This window comes from Fistularia commersonii, chromosome 1 (genome assembly GCF_037954325.1).
Source record: "Fistularia commersonii isolate RoL2024-O1a breed Wild chromosome 1, RoL_Fcom_v1.0, whole genome shotgun sequence".
Lineage (NCBI taxonomy): Eukaryota > Metazoa > Chordata > Actinopteri > Syngnathiformes > Fistulariidae > Fistularia > Fistularia commersonii.
In genome coordinates, this window is record NC_141284.1 from 10,979,943 (window position 1) to 11,007,157 (window position 27,215).

The window sequence follows — 27,215 nt, forward strand, 5'->3', positions numbered from 1 at the left end:
ATGCTCAGCTGGAACGACAGTGTCACAAGTTGCCTCTTCTTCATCAGCTCCAAAGTGCCGCCTTCGAGCTCTCCACAGCACAAACAAAAAGCCTGGCAACAATATCAATTATACATGCAGAGGGCAAACAGGGGGATTTATTTCACAACAAATAGCCTCATAGAGAGATGCTGAATTGGGTAGATTAGCATTAGAAAAGGACAGCAAAACTCCTCAGTTCAACAGCTAAAGAGCAATTTGATGGAACTAGAATTGGTGGAATTGCTTGATTAGGGACTACATTTGGAGGGGCCAGCGGTGTCTGGATCCCAGCAAAGACATATAATGTTGTCGCTCTGGGAAAATAACCGCGACTGCAGTCAAAACACGTCATTGCAGCAACTGTCAGTAGTGAACTTTGATAATGCAGGACGAGATGATTAAATCGTTCACCGACCACCTGAGCAAATGAGACATACAATTGTATCTGATGGTGGCAACACTTTGACGGATGGAATTTAGATCAGTCGGCTTGCTGAAAAATGCAACGCCATGAAACTGGTGTGGGTTTCCAAAATGTGTTCCTATCCCGTTCGTCATTCTGAGCATTTATGACAGAAAAACAGGATTTTCTATGCATCTTTACGTGATGTGTGTTGAAATTAATTCATTCGAATGCCCATCCAAAAGGTTGCTGACACCCTCTTCAATAGACAATGATCTGTATCATGATATACATAAAGCAGTTTGATTTCTTACAAGAAACTCAGAAGTGTTGCGGGATTGTTGTTGGATAACGTTACAATACCACTTATACGTTTACAGTAACATCGAGGAGCGGGCGACCGCGCGTATACACCACGTGCTCTCTGTGTTTATCAACTGGGATTTCTGGGAAGCGGTGCTCATGGTAACCATTGTAAACACCAAGCGACCCTCCTCTTCCCCGTCTCTGCTCCACGACGAAGCTAAAGCGAGCAAAAACGGCAAGAGTGGCTCGAAGCGAGGGCAGATATCTTGCAAAGATTAAAGGTATTCAAGAAAGGATGCATGAAAGGTGAGGCTCCTCTCTTTTTTAACGGCGGGGCGAGCTGACGTCGACCTCGAGTTGTCTCGTGCCGCCTGGTTGAGCCTCCTCTTACCACATTAACTTGGAGGGGGAAAAAGGTTAGCGACGCAGCTAACCAGGCGAGCTAGAACAGACGCAGCCGCTCTTTTTTAATATTGTTAAAACATTAACCTAGTGTAGCAACATAGTTTAACGGGGTCAGTCAAACAGACTGCTAACCCCTAAGTAACAGAAAAACGCGAAGCTGCCCTCGCCTTTTGCCGGCGAGACACTGAATTAGCTGACGCTTTCTGTTTGGTTGGATGCTAACTGTGCACATGTTAGCCTTGCAGACGTGGTAATGATTTATGTGATCTGTCTTTGACGAGTGTGTGTGTGAGCGCTTGTCAAAAGTGAGAGACGGAAGCTGGAACTGAAGCGGGAACTGCTTGCATACTTAAGATCTGATGAAGAATGTCATCCCCTTCCTGTAATCCTGTAAATACACATTATACATCTCATACATAGTAAGATGCCCGGTCAAAATGGCAAAGCTTGGGTTGATGAAAGATTTGAATTTAGATTTGTAGCTATGTGCTCCACTTTTTCCTGTGAAAAGTTGAGCTCTTGTTTCTCTTGTTTTTGACATCACCCCTCCAGAATATTTTGTTTGACTAGTTCTTCATTGCCTACAGCTCACGGATAAGGAGTTCCAAACTGCACTGTTATTTAAGACAAATCTGCAACAGGGAGGCCATAGCAAAAATGAGGAACCTCAAGCTTTTGAGAGATGTGGAGAACCTTGAAATTAACATGGATGAATATTGCCCTGACCTTGCCTCCCTGCAACTACAAAAGGTAAACAAGCATTCAACTTAATATATTAAGTGCTAATCTATTAATTTTAAAAAGTGACCAGAAATTAATTTGCTTTCTAAAATACTTTGGGTTTAAGAAAAATCATACTACTGTAATGCACTGTATTGTATATTTAGAATAATGATAATAATGATGCTGACATTCTGTCATGTATATGTGAATATATATGTATTTTATATATATATATGTGTGTGTGTGTATTATATATATTATATGTATATATATATATTTACCCATTTTTTATGTGTACCATGCATTTATTAATACCATAGTGCCATTTTACAGGGCAAGAAATGTTCACTTGAAACCGCTTGATGTGACAATATTAAACACTCAAAGTGTGCAATTTATCACGACAAGCAACTGAACGAGGGAGAAAACAATGAGCCAGTCAGATTATCACTTAAAACTCAATGACAGTGCTTGACAATTTAATATCAAATTAACAAAATTGGCTAATTATGACTCACAGAGTTAATTGCCCAATATAGAGACTGAAGTGCTCCAGAGGTTTAGTCATTCTCTCCCCTCAAGCAGTTGGTTTATTTCCTCTTGATGCTTTATGAGTTCTTCACGTTTGTTGTGATATTTTGGTTTTCATGTCTGCTCTTAATATTTAGTCACTGGAATCCTACAGTTTATTCCTTTCATTTGTTGTACATTCAAAAAAAGATTCTGAAAGGATATAAGATTTGTAAGATTCTAATGAAAGAGAAAATTTCACTCTATCTTTTATATTTGTTGATAATGTGGATGGATATCAAGGTATCAGTACATTCTGCAGACGTTTCATCCACTGTTTGGATATGGGATACAGTGAATCTGTCTATCTCTTGATATGTCTGTCTCTTTTTCTAATCTTTCTTTAAATATTTTTCAGGATGATTTTTTAAACAAGGTTTCCACATTCATAAAAGACGGAAAGAAAGCAGAACAACGTTTTGGGAGATCCAAGGTATCTCTTTTTTATGGCACATAACATAAATAAGTCCATCATAATTAAAATAAAAACATTTTGTTTTTGAAGGAATATCTGAACATAATGCAGCTTACACATTTTGCCATATGGGTGAATATGGCACTTGTTTTATTTTTTTAACATGTGTCATCTTTCTTTTTTAAATTGTTTTGCAAGGTTTATGCAAATCTCAGTTCTATCAAGCTATGTTTTGTTTAAGAATAACAAAGAAAAGTACACATTATGCTCTGTAAATCTGTAGAAGACTCTACATTTAAACTGTGTATCTGTAATAGCACAGGTGTCTAATCCTTGCCGGTGCATCTGTACAAGCGATGCAGTTCAAGCCCATAGCTGCTTTCTCCCTCCACTTAAAGCAGTTAAAGCTCTTTTAGATGAAATGTCCAAGACATCTCATAATAACTTGGAGCATGCTGTCTAGAGCAGTCACTTGTAAATGTGTGCAAAACCCCCCTTAGTCTGTCGATATTGTAATGAGCAAAATGGTAGCGTTACTCCATTATGCATACAAGCCATTGGCTGGCAGTGTGCATGTCCCTCAGGCTGCAGCATTCATTAAGGAAAGCTTACCGGGCTGAAAGCTGGAGACAGATGATAACGGGATATGATTTTCATATTTAATACATTCCTTGGAAGAGCACACGCGTGCCGCAGATTGATAGAAGAATCAATTGCTACTTTAGTGAAACACTTTCTACTTTGCCCTGCAGCTACCGATGGAATCACTCAGCCAAGAAATTAACTTTTCCTGTTTTTTTTTTTTACCTACTTTGTGGATCTGCTGGGTGGGCTGCATGGTTTGCAGTGAATGTTATTAAGCAGCTAACTGTTTGGTATTTAAGACGCTTATCAGAAAAGAAACAGAAGCCATGCTTTTTGTTATTATGTTTGGAGGGAGGGTTTTTTGCCCACACCCCTTGGTTACATTGCAAACATGAATCAAAACTTGTCTAAAGGATTTCTAATAAGATTAAAAGTTACAGCATTGATCCTGAGACATTCCTATGAAAGATATTGTGAAAGAAATTCTGACCTTGGCCCCAATAAGGTACAGTTATTCAACATCATAAACTGGATAGTTAACATGCTACACAATTCTCTCAAAATTGTTATTTAAAGTAAGCTAAAAATAAATAAAATAGAAGAACTGAGGAAATGTTTTGCATTTTCTCTTTAAGAGATGCTATATGCTGACAGTTCAGCCAAAAATTAATCTTCCTGATTGTCTGTTCCAGGTAAAACCTGTTCATAGACAGAGTGGGGACCACTCCTTCTGTCACCTAACCAAGGATTATCAACAACCACCAGTCGTAAATGTTATAGGCTGCCAGACCTCCAGAGGGTCTAACGCTGAAACTGGCACCACAAGTGTACACTCACACCAAGCATTTTGCCATTCACCCAATAGCAGCATGCACTCCCACAAACGTCTACCAAGTGGCCTTTTGAAGGACTTCAGAGTTGGCGGAGAGGATGCTGCCAGCAACCGAACACATTTATCAGATGACATTTCAGGCTCAAATGATTCTCCTAACGGCAGTAATTTGAGTGACAAACATGAAAGAACGTTGGCAGGGCTCCCATCTGTTCGAGCCTTTGTGGGAGTAGCTGGCAACGTGCCTTTTGGAAGTAATGATGAACAAGAACGTCCACCTCTTGTGACCTTGAAAAGTCTTGAGAGAAATTCATCTCCCAGCAGCAGCCACCATAGCCCAATGAGGCTCAACAATCACCCTGTCGAACAGAGTGACTCCAGAGACATTGGTTGTCTGACACAGCAATTGGATGCCAGGAGAGGTCCCGGCGATTTGATGCCAAAAAACACTTTTGGAAAAGACTGTCAGGATGCACCAGGTTTGAAATTATCTTTATTAATCTCATTGTTTTGTGTTTCTGTTGATTTTATGCTTACCTCTTATGATGCCCTTCCTTAAAATTAAACATATGTCCTGTTACATTTCCATGTGAGATTTTAAGATAAACATGGTAATATTTTGCACATCCAGGTCAATGTGAAAGCATCTGCTTACTGAGTTCTGATGCACAGTTGCCAGAGAGCAGTGCAACCGACCTGTCCATTACTCTCACACAATCTGAGCTGGAGGATGATTACCCTGAGGGTGTGGCAACTGAGAGAAATCACTCTACTAATGGGACAGGCAGTCGGAATCTGAACAGTCCTGAATGGTCTCCCTGCACTGATGGGTCCGAGCAAACACCTCAGATAAACTGTAGAAGCACATCTCCAAAAGAGACCTTTGAAAGGTATAGTATATATTTCTTGCAGTCTAGTTGTAAATATACATGGAGAAACAATTCCTATTGTCTCAGGGAACTTCCAAACTTAAGAAGTGCACAGTTTAATCAGTGTGTCAAGATTTCCAGCTAAGCAAGCTAAAGCAGAATGTTATGCATTGCCATGCTGAACCACTGTCGGCCACCATTACATCTGAGAATGACAGGATTTTGGGAGTCAGGGTGCATGCCAACGTGCTCTCCGTAGCTCAGCAGCAGTGGTGGCAGTGATGCATCTTATACGTAGAGCTCAGGACCAACAATATTCCCATAATCCATGATAATGCTGTAACAGAGCAATTTTCTGCTTGAGAGACCTTAGGAAGTCCCCATTGGAGGAGGGAATTTGTGGCACCATAGAGTGTTCTGGAGGATGGGTATGTGGACAGCACTTACAGCCTAGAATCCTCAGTGTGATGATGGCCTCTGAGTTGAAGGATAATTTTCGATTGGGTTTAGAGCCACAGAAAATCTTGTGTGAATGTCTGCACTTAGAGTCTCTGCGTTTCCCCAAAATAGACAGTATTTCAAGCACATAGATTGCTACTCTCTATGACCTTAAGAAAACTTTTAGACACAGTGTTCCCCCGTCGTATCATATTCTCAGGGACACAACAAATGTCTAGTTATATATATTATATATGTTTTGTTATGTGTTGAATATTTATTTGTGCAACACTGTTTCTGTGTGGTCTACTATACTGCTTATGGTGTGACCTCAAGAGGAGCTGCAGTCCGCCTGTGCGAGGGGGGGCTTCAGTTTTCTTTGTTAACAAGAAGGGCTTGTGTGTATGAGGAGAAAACCAGAGGCTTTGATGTAAAGCTCAGAGAGGCATCGAGTCTCTACCCTCTTCCTCATCCCCACTCATTCTCTCTTCCTCTTTTGCTCTCTCACTTAAGGTTAGAGTTTATATCGGTCCTTCCATTCAACTCACCGTCAGGAAAAATAGGACTGTGCAATTCATTACATTATCCTATTATATTTCTCCTCCAGCATGGCTGGGATGAGTGAGAGTATACGCCTGAAATGTCCTCCAGTATTCTTTATAATGACATCTCTGCTCTATGACATGTCGTCCCTGAACTTCATGATGGCTGTGCACAATTAGTCACAGTGTGTTACAGTTTTAAGGAATAATTTGCAATGTTGAAATGGCACTGTGTTTTTCATTTCAAAGTGTTTTTCCTTTTTTCTTTTGTGTCTTGCCTACTCTCACATTCTGGCCTCACATTTTTCATAATTTCACATTTCCGATTATTACACAATGCTTTGTAAACTCAACAATGTGCAATCGTTGTCACCTAGAATATTTCAAATTTAGTGAGGTGGGCCTTGCACTCAATGTGCTTGTGGTATATTTTCCCATTCCTTTGTGTGTCCTGTTTGTGGCCTGTGCCAGCACAGTGAGTTTCCCCTGACACCAATCACTCAATCGTGAGGCCTTTTCATGTGATAAATCACCCCTTAGTATTTACTGTACACTGTTGAGCAATATCGCAGCACAGAGTCTGACCTTGTCCTCCTAGCTAATAATACGCACATGATGATGCCAACATGCAGACAACAGTTTCATCTAAAGTGAGGTTGGAGACCTTGACATGAAAGCTAGCAACAATACAGTGTGAGAGAGGTTTGTAGAAAACACAACTAATTCACTATCTCCCTCTCTAAAGGTCTCTTTTTGAAGAGCTTTGACAAATAAAGTGGAAAGCAAAAGATGACTATTTCAAGGCCCACGCTCATGATAAGGGAGAAAAAAGACAGAGCTTTTGCCTATGCTACTTCAGCCACATTGAAGAGGATTTAGTACAGATGGATTGCACACTACAGAATGTCATGGATATAATTCAACTTACCAGCTTAATCAGGATGTTCCTAGGAAACAACCTGTAAAAAAGAGGGTGCAATTGTTTGCTGACCCCTAACCCGAGGGCCCATTACAGATTGTCATAAATTCTTTTTGAACCATTTTAAGGCAGCAGGGCTCAGGATCTCAGCTTGGGTTTTCTGGTTGAATTCAATGAGGGCCACCCAGAGCTTAATGCTAAAGAAAGAGATGGATTCCCAATATCCACATGTGTTAGGCATCCATTTCTCATTTTACTGCCTCACTCAGTACCAGATTAAAGCCCAAATCTCCCTCCAAAAGAAATTATGGTCAGTCTCCTGTTTTTGTTTAACATGGTGGACAAAGCTAATGGTTTAAGTGTTGCTGAAATTCATCTGATCATTATTTACACATCATAGTATATTTATATATTCTTTATATTTTTAGGTTATGTCCCCACTTAAAAACTGATTTCAGGATTTATTTCAAGAGCATTCAGTGAATTCCAAAGGTAATCTTGTGGTGCTTTACATTAGAATTTCTGAACTCTGTTATTATATCATTCTGATGATCTCTTTCTATCGTCCCAGCACTCTTTGTGTACCTAAGATAACATAGAAATATGGTATACACTATAGACACACGCACACATTTATATTTATACATACATACATACACACATACATATGTATATGTGTTTGTATTTATGTATGTATATGTGTATGTATATATATATATATACACACACACATATACATATATATTTCTATATGTATACATATATACGTATATATATACGTGTGTGTATATATATGTATACATGAGCCTAAGCCTACTTTTCACCTTTGTTTATATGAGCTGAATAATGTAAGTATTTTTTCAGACTCTCCCAGCAAGGACTCTTCAGTCTTCTAGACAGCATTGAAGGACGACTCGAAGGTGCACAAACCACTGTATATGGGGATGTTTCTGTTGATGAAAAGCAGTGCAATCGAATAATCAGGTAAAGTTTCTGTCATGTAATTTACATTTATCTGTTCTGTTCTTGTCCGACAGAAATTCTATATTTTCTTAATGCTAAAAGAAAACACAGCATTAACTCAAGATGCAGCGTCATCTCTCACTAACATGGTCACATACTCTATTTTTAAAGAAGATTCAAACATATAGGATTGCTATATTAACCACCTTGTTGAATTTTCTATTGGGAGTCAGAGAGATAGGGGATGGAGAAGGTGTTTCATTAGACGGGGGTTTATTTTTCATAAGCCTTTCACATTTCATTTCATGATTAATTTGCCATTATTGAAGTTGTTGTTTTTAAAGTATGGATAAATGTCTGTCAAAGAAGAGCTTTGTCTCTCTTTTCACACCAGTGTACCCCATAGTTCTCATGTTAATGCTGCTAATAGTAATATTCTGTTTAGTAAAATGAACCTAAATCATAGTCCTCAGTATGTCATATTACATTTACTTTTGCTGTGGTATTATGTGGGCATTTGATTATGTGTATGTATGGGATTGCACGTGAAGTGTGCGTGCGTGAGTGTGCGTGCGTGAGTGTGTGTGTGTGTGTGTGTGTGTGTGTGTGTGTGTGTGTGTGTGTGTGTGTGTGTGTGTGTGTGTGTGTAGGATATACCATATATACATCTGACCTGTGGCCTATGGATCTTTTGCAATCGTTGAGCATTCTACATATGCCGTACAGTATTTGTAACAGTGGAACAGACTTGAATAACGAGGACCTTGAGGCATGTGGGGCAGTCGTCCTTCATGAGCTTCAGAGGTTGTCATGGAGTACTGCAAAGGGCTGCCTGCTAACACAAGAGCTAGTGAGAGTGCACCACTCCAGTACTGACCCTGATGTAATAAGGTAAGGGTGTAGATTTCTCTGGTAATACCCCAAATTGTCAACCATTCATTGAATTCAGTTCTAGCAAAAATAGTAATTGGATAATGGGATGTGTTTCATAGTCTTATATTGTTTTTATTCTTTACACATCTAATTTGTGATACCATCGTCACAAGCTGTAACTTATGAAAAAGTGAAATTGAATAATTTGTGTAGATAGGTTCACATTTTGTTTTGGATTAATTTAGTAGTATGTGTGTTTAAGAAAAAAAAGTATGCAATTTTTCTCTACATGGCTACTACAAGATCCAATAGACCTTTTTCATCGTTTCGTTGAGGAAGTAGTAGACTGACAGTGAATACGACATTTTCAAATATATGTTTTGACCAGACAGTAGTGGAGGAGGCAAACACTTACAGCAGACTCTACCATTCAATAAGTCTCCCATGTCCACAAATATAAAGGTCATTTTGATGTCACTTACTGCTGAATATCTGTACTGGTGAATGTCATGAGTAAATTAAAATGCCCTATCTGTGACTTCCAGTCCTTTGGATAATGAGTAGTTAGACTCTGAGCCAAATCCATGCTCTGCTTCACTAGCCCATTGATTTCACAGACACTTTTGCTGCTTTATTTTCAATCTAAAGAAAAGCATCTTATCATTGTCCCTCTGCTTCCTGTAAAGATGCCTACTGGCTCTTTGACCCTTTGTTCTGTTTTAAACCAGGAGTAATATCATTATCTATGTATATTTAGTGTCATCTGGAAGCCTGTAATGATTTATACCTTTATTTAGAATGACAATAAACTTTCTAAGATTTTTAATTCAAAGTTAAACCGAAGAGTGTTATTGTTCTCTTATATTCCTTAGCCATTTTTTTAGAGAAACTAAGAATCTGACTTTGAGGAAGTGACACGTTGACTGTGTGCGTATGAATCTTCCTTTTTTTAACTGAAAATCCTGAACCCTTCCCTTCACAACAGCACTAGCCTTCCTCCTGATGTTGCCCAGCTGTGGAATCGCTGGTTCAGGCACGCCCTTCTTCTTAGGGAGCGCCATGTCCTCAGCACTGAGCTCTTGGTCGAGCATTTCACACCGCTACTCCTGGAGCGCCATGCCACATACAGCCACCAGGTAGCGTCAGCGTCACATCTTCTGGTACATTAGTACACACAAGTGGCAGGTTACACACTTACACTCGTTTCCTAAAAATAAGCTGACATTAGGAAACACATATGATCTCAGGAATAAAGAGTCCTACTTTGTTCTCATCTTAACAAGGCTAGCTTTTAAGCTGTTAAGCTTGTTAGCTTGTTTCTTCGTATGTCAAGTGAAGAAAGCTTCGGTTAATACTGAGAATTGCGTTTGGTGTTTTAAACCAAGCCATGGGTGCCTACTCAACAAATTGGTCAACACGTTGACCCAGACAAAAGGGAAAAATTGCAGGGTTTGCCTGGCTTTTTTCATTGCATGCAGAATATTAATCTGACAAGCACTTGCTCAGTGTTAGCCAAAAGTATACCTATCAGCTTGGTCAACTTTTGTAAGTGATTTTCGACCCTCTCCAGCAGCTTCTTCCAACTTCCCAGTCAATGATCTTTCAAAAAATACGCTAAATTAAGCAAGAAAATACCTTATCGTGAATATTGACTTTGTTTACGGTTTTAAAATTTTGTATAATTGCAATCTCACGACCATTTTCAGAAAATAATACTCCTTTTGATACTGGTCAATATTGGTCTTGATAACTTATCAAAATACTTATTCAAAGATAAAAGCTTCTGTGTTTTGTTTGTTAATTTTTAATGTTATTTTCATCAGGCACAAGATCGAACATAAATAAAAGCATAATAAAAACAATACAGATAATGAAAAACATTTGCCGGATGTAATTTATAACATTTAATTTATAATGAATCCACCCAAAATACATCTCATCCCCACAATATATTTTTCTATCTTCTGCAATAATATATACATTCAGCCTTTGTATTATTGATTTTAGGGGACTCATATTGTGGGTGCTCTTGTGCCTCAGATCTCTTGCTCCAGTGTCTGGCACAATAAGAGAGGCAACAAGGGAGACTGTAGAGCCTCTTGAAAATATGAACTGACAAAAGTAAGAGAGGTACTGCCATCTACATCATTGTCCAAGTGCATTAGGAAAAGCCTGAGTGATCCCCCCCTTTCTCTCTCTCTTTGGCATTTTCCTTTTCTTCCTCTCTCACTCTAACTACATCTATTCCCTTGATATCTCCCCATCACCCTTTATTTCTATCTTTTACTTTCCCTTCTCTGTCCTCTTTTACAACAACTTACTCTTCACACACAAGAGCAAACAGAAATTTCCATTCACATCTTACCACACAGACTGGATCCTCTGGCAAATGGGAGCATGCAGCTCGCATGCACACACTCAAAGAGGCTCTTTGAATATTCAAGTGCTAACAGTTGCATTCATTGATATTTAAAATGCAGCGGGTCTGCAAGAGGCCCTCAATCCGTGGCACATTTGACAAAATCTAAAAAAAGAACAAAGAAGGGTATCGGGGACAAGGATCAAGACCATTTTTATTGTACAGCAGCATCAAAAAGTAAGTGGCAAGCTAAGATTGGCCTGTGTTGGTGTTTCTTTCCCTTTAAGAAAATGAAAGTGCGCACATTGTCAATCTTAACTGCGACCCACTGATAACAACATACAATGTACTTAAAGTTTGTCACTGTCAGAATCCTCCTGATCATCCCCTCTATATTAGTGCTCATTAAAAGTTGCAAATGGCCATCTGAGGCTGCTGAGAGGCGGTCTTTGATCACAAGAGAGATGATGATGGCAGGATTTGATATGGGGGAGGGAAAACGGAGAGAAAGGAAATCGGTGTGTGGCATCTCCCTGCTCCTCATCTCCCGGAGCGGCTCCTCTTAATTGTGTATCCTCATCTCCCCAGAGATAAAAATGAGCTGGAGAGGGAGGAAGAGAGCAGTTTGTCTCAATCCTCTCAGCCAAGAGGGGAGATATGTGAAACGTGTTGCACATTAACACTAGGATAATTGCATTCTTTAGGCGCTTCTCTAATCTCATGGATGAGAAGAGAAAAGAGAGAAAAAAATGTGATTGAGAGGGAGAGCAACAGTGAAAATGTGCAAAATAATCTTTTGTTTGGTGTTTGAACACACACCGCCGCTGCACCTCTGTGTTAGCAGCGATAGCCAAAGTAAATTAAATGTCTAATTGGAGAATGGTCAATTTGACACTTTCTTCACAAAATGTTTTAATTTGTGTTGTTTGCAGGCCAAAGTGCTGCTGAGGACACTTCTGTCCCAGTCCAGTGAGAAGGGCCACTCAGCAGAGGACGAGAGTGACTTCTCTTCTTCATGTTGTTCTCCCCTGTCTAACACAGGAGGTGCCATGTCTGCCAGACCACTGCGAAAGCAAACGATCCGAGGTAATTAAAAAGTGCTAAGCCATTGATCTAGTATAGAAAAAAAATTGAGAATTGTTTTATCTTTAATCGTGAAGAATTTACTCTTTTCATACAGTTTGTCCCTTTCGGGTTTTGCACAGCAAATTTCTGTAATTATCCATAACATACGACACATCATTTTGCAGTGCGTCATAATACAGGACTATGTATAGGAATAAATGTAAAGTAAATGTAAATTCATGAACGGCCCCTGCAAAAGGCTAAAACTTTCACCCAAAGTTTCACCATAGAGCCTTTTTTTAATCCTTCGCTGCCTGATTTTCATATAACCTTCTATTCAAAGCTAAAGAAAGGCCAGCATCCCCCCCTTCCCCGACAACATTCCCATTTCTATCCCTAGTCTACCTTCCTCCGTGCTTCTCACTATGGGCTTCCATTTCTTACAGAACTACAAAGTACTAAAGAGGACAGCCTGGACGAAAGCCCTGTGGAAAGTGTTCCTATTAGAGGTAAAAAGGCACCGCCAGTGTCCCAGCATTCACACTGTCCTTATGTTGTGGTTGTTTTCTTCCCACTACAATGAATAATGGGCTCTTTTACGCAATGGCTGGGGCACACTGATAAAGGTGAATCCAGGGTCAAAGTCCCACCTGAAGAGCTGCACGATTTCTCTAATTATCTCAGAGAAAACACTAACTGTGTTTTCTCCTTAGATTCTCCTTAGAAAAAAATGCCATTCATTATTCTGTTATAATGTGGCTTGTTTAATTGTCACAATGTCAGGGAAGGGACTGTGAGAGATCTGTCATAGGTTCTCATTATCTTCTAAACAATGCGCTGGCAAGACTGGACTTGAAAAATACTGGATGTGAAGGCATCCTGGAAGCAGTTGGTGTGCCCATCCCTCAGTCGCTCCTCTGAAATGTAAAGCAATCCCATACTATCCTTGGCCATCAGGTTTCCTACTGAGTGTTTCATGTGTGTGCATCCCCAAGGTGCATAGCCAGCAAAATGAGTCCAGTTTTGGGATTTGCTACACTTAATCAAAAGAGCCTGTAAAAAAAGAATATGACTAAAGATTTTTCAAGGAAAGGGTTTGCTGTGGTGCGCAACATCAATGTCACAATCAAATACTGTGACCTTGTAACAGAGAGTAATTGCCAAGACATGTGGGTCTGGACTCATGTTTTTTTTCTTATTTCAAGACAACATTGTAAAAACTTTAGCTTTAGAAACTGCTTTCTACTGCTCAAATAACATGGGACAGCATTTTGTGTTGTAACTGTGACAATTTTTTAAAGAATATGATCAAAATTGGTACTTTCAGCTCAACCAACTTACAAATATAAGGCATTAGTCATACAACATTGCATTTCCCTTTTCTTCTTGCCGTTATGTGTGAAAACAGTGCAGAAAATGTGCCACTTAAGCTCTGACTATGTACAGACAGACAGACGGACAGACGGACAGACAGACAGACAGACAGACAGACAGACAGACAGACAGACAGACAGACAGACAGACAGACAGACAGACAGACAGACACACACACACACACACACACACACACACACACACACACACACACACACACACACACTGTGTGCAGCATAGTTAGGCAAGTTGTATTTTTGAAGATTAATTTTGTTATTGTACTAAAGTGCGCTTGATCAATCCAATATGTTAACAAACCCTCAAACCTGAAAATTTTAGTTGTGGCTTTCTTAAAAGAATATTTGTATGTACACCATTATTAGGGTATTATTAGTGTGCAGAATTATTATGCAACTAAATGAAAAACAAATATTTTTACATCTCCCACCCCCTGTTAAAGTGAGAATAATAAACAAACTCAAAATTTACAAATAAAAATTTCTGAAAATTAAAAAGAAAAAACACACACACAACACATACACACACAAAACAACCAAAAAAACCCTCAGTGACCAATATAGCCACCCTTCTTTTTGATAATGGTCACAAGTCTTCCATTCACAGAGTCAATTTCTTGAGCTGGTCAGAATCAACTTTTTGTGCAGCAGCAACCACAGCCTCCCAGACCCTGTTCAGAGAGTTGTACTCTTTACCTTCATACCTTTCCTTTAAATTTCCTGCTTAGGAAGGGCCAAAATAATCTCAATAGGCTTCAAGTCAGGTGAAGAAGGGGGCCGTGTCATTAGTTTTTCATCTTTAAGGCCTTTACTGGCCAGCCACGCAGTGGGGTACTTTGATACATGTGATGGAGCGTTGTCTTGCATAAAAAAAGTCTTCTTGAAATATACAGACTTCTTCATATACCACTGTTTGAAGAAAGTGTTTTCTTAATATGCAGTAGGTCTGAGGTTTGATTTTGAGTCCATTTTCAATCCGAAAAGGTCTAACTAGCTCATCTTTTATAATACCTGCCCATACTGGTACCCCACCTCCACATTGCTGGTGTATAGGTTGAAGTGGAGCTCTGTGTCCATTACTGATCCAACCACAGGCCCGTCCATCTGGACCGACAAGAGTCCCTCTCATCAGTCCACAAAACCTTTGAAAAATCTGTCTCCAGATATCTCCTTCCTCATTCTTGATGTTTCAACTTATGTGTCTTGTTCAGAGGTGGTCGGGTTTCACCCTTACTTACCTTGGCCATGTCTCTGAGAACTGAACGTCTTGACACTTCAGGTAGGTTGCAGTTGTGGAATATCGCAGCACTGGAGGGTAATGGGTTCCTGGTCGCTTCATGTTTGATTCTTCTCCAATCTTTGGCAGTCAATTTGCATCTTTTCTTCTCGACATGTTTCTTGTCACCCTGTTGACTATTTGCAACAAAACAGTTGAAGTTTATGTGATCACAACCAAATACCTTAGATATTTCAAGAGTGCTGCATCTCTCTGAATTCTTTTTTACAAATTTTGACTTTTCAGAGTCAGTTAAATCTCTTTTTTGGCCCATTTTTCCTGAGAAGAATCTGCCTAATAACTATGCACACCTTGATATAGATTGTTGATCTCCTTAGGCCACACTGTCACTCGTTACACAAATACACATCACCTAATATGCATTAAATCCACTAAGCATTCAGATTTATACAGCTTGGACAAGGAAATTGTGGATAAATTAATGATAAGGTCAAAATAATCACTTGCCTAATAATTGCGCACACAGTGTAGTTTGCTAAAAAGTAGAGCGTGCTTTTAAACAGATAATCTTTACCAGCAAATAAGGGGATGCAGTGGTAATACAAGATGCAGATTGCCCTCTGGAGGGAACTGTGGACTTAAATCAAGATGTTTGTTGACTTCAAACTGCATCAGGCTCTTTTTACAGACTCCTAGAAGAGATGTATCATCAAATAGACACAAGTAAAAGTTAGAACCTAATGTTTCAAGCCTTTGTAACATAAACACACATAAACTGTGTGTGCTTGTGTGTCTGAATAGAGACAAAAGCGTATCAGTCGCTTAAAAAATCAGCCATGCAGGAAAGGCCGCAGAGTTCTGAGGAGGAAATTGAGAATGAGGACGAGGAGGAGAAGGAGGATACAGATGCCCTCTCAGGTAAGATATCCCATCATCTGTACTAGGAAAATGGAGAATAACTGAAAGCCACTGATTATTTAAAAGTGGTTATACTTCTCGTACATGTAATAACTCATATTAAGCTTTAAATAGTAAAAACTTCAAGTATCACTGTCTTTTTCCTTGTTATATTTGGCTGTCAATTTCATGCTAATTAACTTATTTATGTAAAATTTTGACCTGCTCATATGGCATTGAAATAAATTGCTGTTTGGTTTTTTAATGAAGAATAATCAGTACTGTAAAAATTGAATATAAATAGATATTCATTGAACTATTTAGAAACCTACCACAACGATGTGTGTGTCTGTGAATACGGACACACCAGTGGGGCCCCCAACACTAATTGTAAGCATCAGTGTTTTAGCTTCTTTTAAGCCCCACATTTAAAAGTTTCTATATAAATATGCAGAGTAGATTAGCTTCTGATGACATATCCAAATTAAATGGCTTCATCTGGCCCTGTTTGCTCTTTTAAGGAATAAATCATGACTGTAAAGTGGACCTTGGGAGGGCCAAACGCTCCTCACATCAAGACCCTTACCTTCGGTAAGAACATTGTTATTATTCAACAGGCCACAGGAAATGGGCCACCAGACACCAAAGTGGTTGATGTACATTTGCATGGCTGCTCTCATAATTCCCTGTTCATTTCCATAAGATCAAGGGGGTGCCACCCATTAACTCGCTTACAAAGACAAAGGACCCCTAAAGCCCCTCTCGCTCACTGTTTATAGGGTTCAACCAGGTTTTAGAAATCAAAATACAGAAAAATCAAGGTGAGCACTGCAAAAAATGAATTGAGGTCATAATCTGTCTTTCCTCAGAATGCAAACAGATCATATCAAGAAGAGAATCAGAGACAATGGTTTTCAACGAAGGCAACTCGAGTGTTGACAAGGACAAATGTACTTTAATGTTTTACCCTTCAGACGCATTTAAGGCTTCTCAAATCAGAGTCCTAAGTGGGTTGGAAAAGAACATCTAATGATAAATAGTTTTGTGTAAGCTAACACTATCACGGTCACATTTGAATATCAACACGACTTCATCAAATCTGAAATTGCTTATTGGATCCTCAGAGCGCCTCTTCACTGCAAACCCATTTGGGTTCCTGTAATGGCTGCGTAAACGTTATGAGGAATAATCTTCAGTGATTTCATGTGATTACTGGGCACCACGCTGACACAAGGGCTGAAGACTGTGTCTCCGTGGCCTGGCAAGCAGGCGCTCCCAGTCTCCCTATTAGCCCAGGGAAAAGGCCTAATGGCCTGCCTCCATTGTGATCCTCATAGCTGCTGATGTGCGCCGCTGCTAGCCTCGGTGACCACCCTCTTTAATAAACATGAGCCAATTTCAAGCATAGACCCTCTCAGATGTTGCCTGTCTCCCTGTCATTTATGTGCTTTGGAAGCCTAAAATCTATGTGATGAACCAAAATTTGAAGAGCAAAAAAATTAGGTAGAGACAGTGTGCAGTGTAAGCAGTGGTGTTCCAGATGTTGTGTACACAAGTAAAATTGGGCAAAAGAGTATTTAAATGCATGCTTGAGTGTCTGTCGTTCTAGGTAGGTAGCAGGCACCAAGAGAAGCTAGCCCCTATGACCACCATCCTCTCTTTGGTTGTACAATTTCTCCTGTCCTTTTTCCGCTTTTCCGGGATCCTTAGATTTAAGCATTCCACTTACCACAGTCACTCCTTGCGCTTTATTGCTCCCACAAGTGGTCTGGAAGCCCTGCACTTAAACAGAAGCATAACATTGCCGAATGCCCTTGCCCTGCTTCTCTCATGTGGTCTGTGTCTCACTGGCTTGCTCTCTCACCCTCTCTCCAATCTCTTAGCCCCTCATTCTCAATCTTCCTATGTTTTCCTCTCCTCTGTTTCCAACCTACTTGTTAATTATTTGCTTTATTTTGTCAGCGAGCTGATGGGTGACATCAAAAGGAGGATGGAGCTGGACTCGAAATACAAAAATGGCTTCCTCTGTTGTCCTAGACAATAATTATGATTTGCCAGTTAAGCCTGGACTACAGCAGAGGGATTTGAGTTTAAAGCAGAGGCTTTGGTGCAAAAAATGCATTTATAGCCCTTTGTGAGGTTCCTCATTATGTGTGGGCCTGATTCATTAAGTAATTGGTTTGCAGTTGTTTACATGAGTATTAAGGCCTTCTATTCAGGGCCTTTGAGAGATACATTGTGCAAATGTTGCCTGTTATGAATACAAAATGAGAGGCGGGGGGCCAGTCCTATTGGCCAAACACTGCACTCGGATGAAAAGCGAGAGAAAAGCACTGGGTGCCGCTTTGCATAGCAATGACTAGAGCCTTAATAAGCTTTACAGATTAAATACATGCAGTCTAAACAAGATGCAAAGAGATACTCAACACATTTATATGTGTTCATTTCACTATTAAGGAGTTTGAGAGAACTGAGGTCTTTCATATCCTTTTTTTCTCTTTTTCTTGCTCACTCCCCCAGTATTTTTCACTCAGATACTTTTATAGAATGTGTTTATTGTATTATAACTCGCAGGGAAGCGACTGATCTGCAACATTTATTAAGGATTTGCCCATTACAAATCTTTTGCAGTCTTTGTGAGTGGTAAAGTAAAATCACTTTGTGGTTGAGTGGGGATGAAAGGAATAATGCACGAAGGAGTGAGTCTTAATAAGCAGCTGCACTCCATGTAAAGACCACTTGTTCCCCTTTGTATGGGAGTGCATGCCACTGCTTCCTCTCGTGCAAAGAAACATTGTGCTCCTTTCTACTGTAGGCATTCCACTCCTTTCTTATTTTTATTTTGGGATTTTTAATACCTTTTTATTTCCCCCTTTTTTGATCTCAAACTACTTTAACACATGCACAACCACACACAAACACACAATCTCTTCCTTTCGCTAGGTCTTTCTCTCTCTCTCGCTATCACACACCCACACAAACACACACACACACAACAGAATCCTCCAGCCATCAGTCGGTGTTGTGATTGTTGTGCCTAGTGCCTGCTTGACAAAAACCTTGACTCAACAATTAGTGGTTTACAGCTTTGCCTTGGACAACAGGATGTGCTCAAGCGTTCAACCTCGAATCACTCAGAGTGTGAAAATCAGAGGCGCCCTTCTCTCTCTCCCTCGCCCTGTCCCTCTCTTACTCTCTCTCGAAGTGGCAGCAATGCGTATGGATCTCTGACAACTCATGGGGAGGAGGGATGGAGGGGTTTAGAGGGACATGAGCTGAGAGACAGAATTGCAGGGGGATGCAGATGGAGAGGAGGGTTTGAAACCGAGGAGGTGTGGATGCAGTAATGGTCAATGAAGTAGCAAAAAGTAACTTATTTAAATTTTGGAATGCAACTCAGGCTTGAAAAAACAATTTGTTATAAACTCCTCTAAATTCAACAAACTGAAACTATTTGCTGAATAAGATACAAATAACAGGTCAAGCGGCAACACTAATTTTGGAGTGACTTAAACTAATTTCATTCCTTTTTCAAACAAGTGTTTGAGAGGGGGGTTCTGTTGTTTTAGTAGACCTTTAACCTACCCAAGTGTAGTCTTGACAGGAAGACTAACCACTAAATTTACACTGTGGATGAAGGCAGCATTTAAAGCCTCCAACCAGAGGAGGTCACTGTCTCAAGCAAGAGAAGAATAGCTGGTTGTGAATCAAAGATTACCTTCAGGCGCGCCGTGCTACTTCTTTAAATGCTATGTGTTTTGATCTTTCTCTTTATGTATATTTTGACATTATTTAAACAAACCACAGCCTCTGAAATATATTAATGAATAAAAGCAGTTTCTCCACCATGTTACCAGTAAAGGATTATTTTGTCTTGAAGCCGGTAAAATTGTATTTAAGCTTTACCTCTATGGTGTCTGTCTTGTTTCGTCTTGTGAAATCCCATATATGGTATTAGGTAGTCATATTAAGATTGTGAGTTTTCTAAAGATATCCTCATTCTATGGTATTTACTCATTTAGTGATCTTTATGGATCTGAGTTGCAAACATTGCACATTTTTTTTGAACTGGAAAAGGAGGGGAGGAGCAATTTAACAAGGTACCATAAGAATTCAAGACGAGGGGACTGATCTTGTCTTTATCTGTACATTGCACTGTATGACTCCCTCAGTCTGTCACCAGTCTGGAGAAGAGGCTGGCCCAAATGCCTCTTCTGCAGTGTTGCAGTACTTGCATGTCACCAGTAGAGAGCACTCACGTGTCAGAAAGTGCCCACTCACGGTGCTCTCAAATATGCCTCATTGTTTGGCCCCTCTGAAGGCTTTTCCACCATTCAGGCCTGTTAGAGTACATCTAAAGGCAGCCCAAGCAATGTTTTCTGTGGTCATAGCCGGGGTGGGAGTAGGAGTTGATGGGAATGATGAGGTGATGGGTCTCCCTTTACCCTTAGACAAGCACCGCTGTGCCAAAGTGCTATTGAGCTATTAGCATTTGTGTGTGGGTGGCAGGGGTATAAAAAGCAGGGGTAAACAAAAGCAGTTTCCTATCTATCTGTATGTTGGTATTAAATGCTTTGTAAGCATTATTTTCTCAGTTAGTACTCCAATTCCCTGATTTAGTAGGAAAAAAATTTGTCTTCAGTGACTTGAAAAATCGTGGATTTATTTTATCATGTTGTTCAATGACATGGTTCTGGCATGTGTTTTATTTCTTGTCAAATTACAATAGGGGCTTTGCATAATACATCTGTTGAGACCTTTTAATGCACTTTTCTTGACTTATTACCCTTATGTTCATCAGGAGTAGATTGTCTTTATATTGGATTATCATAAAAACAAGAATGTTGATAAGTATTCTAAAAGGTATTACCGGTATACTTAGAGTACTTGTCTGGATTTCAATTGCACATTTAATGTTATCACACATCTATTCTCCAAAGGGCAGAACATGATACCTGTACTGCTCCCATGTGCATTAATTATGACCAAGGTGCATGGTTATAGGATTAACTTAGATTTTGTTTTTTAATGCAAGGTGTTAATCAAAACATGAGATGCCATAGCACATTGCATGTATGATCACATCCAATTTGTCGAATTTTAGGACTCCTCCTAGCTCTGCATAACCTGTCTAGAATGTTTCATACAGTGTTATCGATTATTGGTGCCACAGAAAAGATCCTTTAAAAAATGAGATAAACAACAATATCAAACAATTTGAAAACCCTGAAAAGATGAGAGAGGCATCAGAGGGCGAAAAAAGGCTTCACAATAGCTGCAATTTGCATCATTTTACACATTAGATTCACCTCTATTTCTGTAAAACACAAACCAGCCCAGTCTTATATATTCAGATCATTGCCTCAATTAAGGGATACTCTGTAGAAGATGAACTGGCATAAATGTTTATGGAAACGGAATATTAGATTAGTAGGGTCAGATCCACGCTGAGCTCTCAGTGGTAATAGTCCTGTCTTGAAATCAGCGTTGTTCCTCGCTGAAGTGGAACAGCTGACAGACCATTCCTATCCGGGTGGGAAGTTTGAGGTAAGAAAAGCCCAATATATTCAAAACAGTTTATTATAATGGCATAGAAAGTAATAATTCCGATTATGGCTCTAGTTTTGTTGCAGCTGTCAAGACATGTTGTCGAACATTTATGAATAGATGTTGAAGCCTCTGGTTAAATTTTTTGTCCAACATCTGTTCAGCTTGATGAATGTGGATGGCAGACACATGTCTTTTTGTTTTGTTTTGTTGTGGAAACGTGTAGAATCTGTAATACCTGTCACCATAATTCTGTATTTAAAATTTTAATTAACTGAATGTGGTAAATATAATCCATACAACTACACAATGGAGGCAGATGAACTGTTTTTGTCATTTTTTTTAATATTTCTTATAGTTTTCATCTTTTTGTTAGTGTTTTCATTTGCATGCATACTAAGTGCCAGATGTTCACACGTCATTGGCGCGTAAACACAAATGTCTCGCAGGAAGCCATATCAGAAAAGGTTATATTCTAATGACTATGCCGGCTGTGTGGTATATTGTGCATGGCATGAAGCAATCTGCTCATGGTTAGGATTGGGGGGTGCATCCTTTGCTGCTCATTTTATCTTGAGTGGTGAAAAGCAGCAATATATAGTTTGGACGCAGGCAATTGGAACTCAGCCAGAGCAATTTGGACCTTATTCTCAATGTACAGTCCCATGTGCCAAGACTTAGCTGAGAGAGATAAGATGAGAGTGATTGAGAGGTTGACAATCAAAGAGGTCATGAGCTTGAATTGAATCAAATGGACTTACACACCACGTTACTGTTACACCACCTCAACCTCATCACCCTCAGACTCGCTGTCTTGTCTGCTCTCACTTCTAGGAAAAGCGTCACCAGAGCACAGATATAGAGGCTCTAGACAAAAAAGCCATATGGATCTGTATGCTAACCTGGGAAATGATGAGGATATATTATGGGGTTTTGAATAGCCTCTGTGATGATGTAAATTAAAGAGGAGGCCTTTAAAAGTGGAGATGGAGGCCTTATTGCATATGCATTGAAGAAGAACAAAGCCTCTTTGGAGGTCACACATTTACATAGAGATATCAGCAGAACTATGGGAACCTGGCAACCATGTTTTTTGGACAATTTAAGTAGTGGGCCTTGTGGGACTCCTAAGATAGAAAGTAGAATATGAGTCAAGGAAGATTGTCTCTGTGTCCGATTCTAGCTTAACAAGCACAAATTCTCTTACCTGGAGGTAAAAGAGAGCTTTGGCAGGAAGTGTTTTGTGAGCACATTTCAATGAAATGATTGTAGTGGAGACTGATAGTATATCTGTCTCATTACATTGATTTGTTCTCACACGTGCGCCATTCTTTTCATTGCTAACATCCATGTATGTGAGAGGGGGTGGTGGCACATGTGTTTGAATGTGTGTCGTAGCCACGCATTTCATCTTATAACTGCCTTTGTGTTTCTAGGAAAGAGAAAACTTACTCCAAGGTTTATTCTGTTCTACATTCAAAAGGTGAGTATATGAAACTGCAAGCTTAGTGCAAAAGAAGATAAACTACCATTTGTGTGTGTAATGAAGCCCACTGAAAGACCTGTGTATAATATATCTGTATAGCACATAGGAAGGACTTTCATTTCATTAACCCAGAGATTTGTGAAGGCAACTGTCAGTAAATATAGTTACTAGTACCAATTAAGTAAAGCTATTATAAGGATGGTCTATCATATTTGATTGGCATTTCTTTCCTGTGAAATTGTAGCTTTATGCTGTTTCCTCTCAACCACATAGATTGCTAAACATGGTGAACAGGCATACGCTACATTTGATGAAAGCCTGACCCCTGGCTGATGTCATTGCTAGCTCATCCCAAGTATTAGCTGACTTCAGCAACTTTCCCCTGGTATGATGTCTAGTAGTTTCCAAGTTTAGTTCGAAGTGGTCAGAAACATCTAAGAGTTTAGATTTTTAAATAATATATGGGAAAATGGATCGTAAAGCATAAAAATGTCACTTTCTCAGTCCATTCATAGACAATCAAGATATTTTGTGCGACCTTAATCAGCCAAAAATGTGTTTCATTGATCTAAAGCTGCACAAAACAATGCCATTCTTATTCTATGAGGATTTACCATGTTTAGCAACTGTAGAGTTCAAAACTGACTCTTTCAAATCCTATTCTTGCCTAGTGCTCATAACTTTCCTACAACTCTTGACCTTGAATACATGGTCAACTGTACAGCATGATGATGTAAAGAATTTGTGTGTGTGTGTATGCATATATAGAACTGTTGATCTTATTGACCCTTTTTTAATTAAGGACATTAATTCTCATTAGATTTGATTTATACCCCAAATAATGAGACTTTTTGAAATGCAGCCCATGATCTCTGAAATCATCATTCTCAATCTATATAATTTACCATAAATGCACTGGGCTATAAGCCCTGTATTATCTATTGACCTGATTCACAGGGCAACTGTAATAGCACACACCCTAATTTTACATCATTGTTTTAGAAAGTGAATGGCCTCCCCATATATGCTAACTGTCAGAAGTCACATCAGTGCTCTGCTGACAGGGATGTCAGAATGTATTCTGATACATTCTGACCCCCCTGAAATTGTTAATATTTGAAGTGATTTGTAAAGACACAACTCCAAAAGATGTTAATTGCATGGACCAGAACGCCACTAAACGGTCCGTGTGGCCAATTATCGTATAAAAAATTTCAAGATGATGATGTATTGAAGGGGGACTCATTTGATATGTCTTTCCTTGTCTCCCCTAGTTTCCCATTATTTACCATTGCCATAAAGCAGAAATGCCAGTGATGTTAAAAAAAAAATAGAATAACATTCACCGTTCAAATACAATAATTTCAGTCCAACAATGCTGTAGGAGAATGTGTACCCTCAAACTAAATCCCTTTTATTGGAAAACAGAAATTTACGTCGTCAGTGAGCAATACTTAATGCTCTAATAATAAGCTGAAGACAATATTAGCAGTGTCCCACTCTTTAAGATATAGTGACATTGCACATTGTTGGATGAGAGCCACACAAACATTATTTTGTGGCTATACATAGAGACTATTTCGAGCAAAGACAGATTGTATTACAAGAATAATGTCTGTTTATTTGAGAGCCAGTAAGCACTCAAATAAACACATCTTATCTATGGTTTAGATTGTAGGTTGGATTAAATGTAAGTACTTCTGCCTAATCACATCCCAGTCAATAAGACTCATTGCATTTGCACAACAGAAATAGACAGTTTTTATTAAAAATTAAGCCATATAAAAAGGAGAATAACAGTTTTTTCTTTGGATAATCAAATTCAAGGTATTCAGTCCATTCAAAATCTGGAATGCTGGTTGCGCAACACAGCAAAAATAACTTTGTACATGATGTTAAAGGTAACACCTTATTTTAAGCATGAAAGAAAACACACCCTGCTCTAATGTAATCTTTCTTTCTTTACATCTTATATAGCTTTCTGGGGTGAGTCAGATGACAGCAACTCTGATATCGAAGCAGCCCTGCGTCCTCAATCTTTCAACGTAAACGATGATACAGATGACTTCTACGACTGATTTTTTTTTTCTTTTAAATAAATGCACAGCATTATGCCACAGCTCTGTCCTGAACTCCAAGTAATTCACACCCAGACCATTATTTTCATAGCCTTAATTGTATATAATATGCACGCTGTATCATAAAAACAAATAATAAAGTTGACAGCTCTCGTGCTGGGTAAAGTATGTGATTAGTTGTCCAACACTCTGATGTTAACCCTGCTTCAGTCTCTTTATCTGAACAACTCTCCCGGCTCATAATAGCAGCTCGAAATAGATTAAACTGATCTTTTAAAGCGATTTGTTTGCACTAGGCTGAAAATCATGTATTTTGAATGCCGCCAGCATCTCCAAGTGCTCTACCTCCAGCATGCTCGAGTGTAGTGATATGAGTCACCTGTGAAATGACAAAGCACAATGGCCACTCCGCACGCTACGGTGCGACCTATGAACCGACTGAAGAGGCCCCTCTCCCGGGGCACAAAGTGTTACAGCGCTAACGAAATCAGAATGTTTAGAACCTCCTCAAATAAATGCACGGCTATGTTTTTACAGCTACTTCTTATTATTTTGCTCATGCTACAGACTAATATAAACACAGCCATCCAATTTTTTACACATTATTGTTGAAATGAGGAGGAGCGGAATTGTTGCTGAACACACAAAACAGTCTTTTTGCAATGTATCTTTTGTAGCACATTGAACAGTGTATCTATTAATAACTCATACCTGCTGTGTGGGAGGCTACATATCCAAGTTTACATTTATTGTTCATTATATCTGTAAGTGTAAATCTCCAAAACTGCCATTCTGGGATGCTGTAAAAAGCCCCTGGTATTCCGTGTCAGCAGGATTCCATTAGTAAGCCTTAGGTGACTTTACACGCCTGAACCTTTTAAAGTAGGACTCCACATTCATTACCAATAATGGCGTCAGATAGCCCTGACCCACCACAGAAAAGGGACTGTTGCAGAATAATTTGGAGTTTGCTAAAAGGCTCCTGAACATAATATCCATGTTAAGGAGCATGTCAACAGATACTTCTCTGCGACAGATAACTCATGCTGGAAGTGGAGTTATATCGTACCAATGTCTACTGACAACATTTTTTTTAAAATGGAACTTTTTTTCAATCATCATTCCAAGCCAGAGGGACACTAATAATGATATTGAGCTCATTCTTTTAGAGTGTGTGTAGTTAGACTGTTATAGGAGAAAGGGTTTTATCTTGCAGTTAAAGGAGTTAAATCTACAGAGTGACTCATGTAAAGAGAAGGCTTTGTCACATGAGTTGATTTGTCATTATCATGTCAGTTATGGAGTGTTCATATTTTTGCAGTGGTTCTTGAAGAAGATCCACCCAAACATGTTTTTATGGACTCAATATTTAATTTACCCAATTCAAACAGTTTTACAGTGAAGAAAATAAATTAGGCTGATGATCCCATAAAGGCCATTTTGTAAACCAGATGATTAAGACATTTTTTTAATTGAAAATTGAATTGTTTGTGAGTTAATTGTTAAGTGAAATTCTGGGCCATTTGAATTTTAACGTTACCCTTTTGGTTAAGATTGTTGATTCTTTTTCCTGACATAAAACTAATTCAGTCATCTTTATTGTTCAAGTTACCACTACTGTAGAATTATCAGAATAACCGGAGATATTGATCACTTTTTGTGCCTTTTTTAGTCGTTCAGCCTTCAATACTATGATTCGAAGTGATCACTGGAACTTAAGTACACATGAAAAATGTGAGGTAAAGTATTAAATGTATATAATGATGTGTTTATTCAGCAAAAGGCCCAGGGACTTGTGTCTATGATGGAAGTGAACCAACACACAACACCGGTCTCTGTTCACAATAACACATTAGCTAATTGGTAATAAGCCTATTGCAATGTTTTGTTACTATATAATGTGAAATTGGGGGGCAAGGAACAGCTTGTGCCATGCAAAGAATATTTTTTCAGATTAAATGAGATGTATTCAGAGGAAGGGAAATGAGATGTATTGAGAGGAAGGGAAATATTAAGAATCCTCTGTTGAGTAAGTTCTCATATTCTCCTTATTACAGACTGACAAGTTGAACCATAATATCCCTGATAGCACACCAGAGGTTGTTACTTTGTTTGGGGCTTCATGAACTCTGATATGTCAGAATAAACATGTATTTTCTCTCAATGGTTTGTCTTGTTTCTAAATAAGCAGGTCTAGCAGTGTACCACACAATGCCTGTTATGTAATATTTTCTGAGCTCTAATTATCTTCAGTATTGTGTATGTACACTGTACTAGGACTGTCTTGTTCT

At 39.1% G+C, this 27,215-nt stretch overlaps 1 protein-coding gene across 1 annotated transcript; it reads left to right on the plus strand.

Moving 5' to 3' along the window:
- kiz (kizuna centrosomal protein) lies at window positions 1-27,067 on the plus strand. Its single transcript, XM_086168896.1, has 15 exons — window positions 1-95; window positions 911-1,036; window positions 1,723-1,885; window positions 2,787-2,861; window positions 4,121-4,739; window positions 4,892-5,150; window positions 7,893-8,012; window positions 8,718-8,882; window positions 9,850-10,000; window positions 12,156-12,309; window positions 12,735-12,797; window positions 15,718-15,834; window positions 16,335-16,404; window positions 22,797-22,843; window positions 24,824-27,067. Exons 1-15 carry the CDS (start codon window positions 1-3, stop codon window positions 24,922-24,924), a joined length of 2,325 nt encoding a protein of 774 aa, XP_086025022.1. The 3' UTR covers window positions 24,925-27,067.
- The last annotated feature ends 148 nt before the right edge of the window (window positions 27,068-27,215 follow it).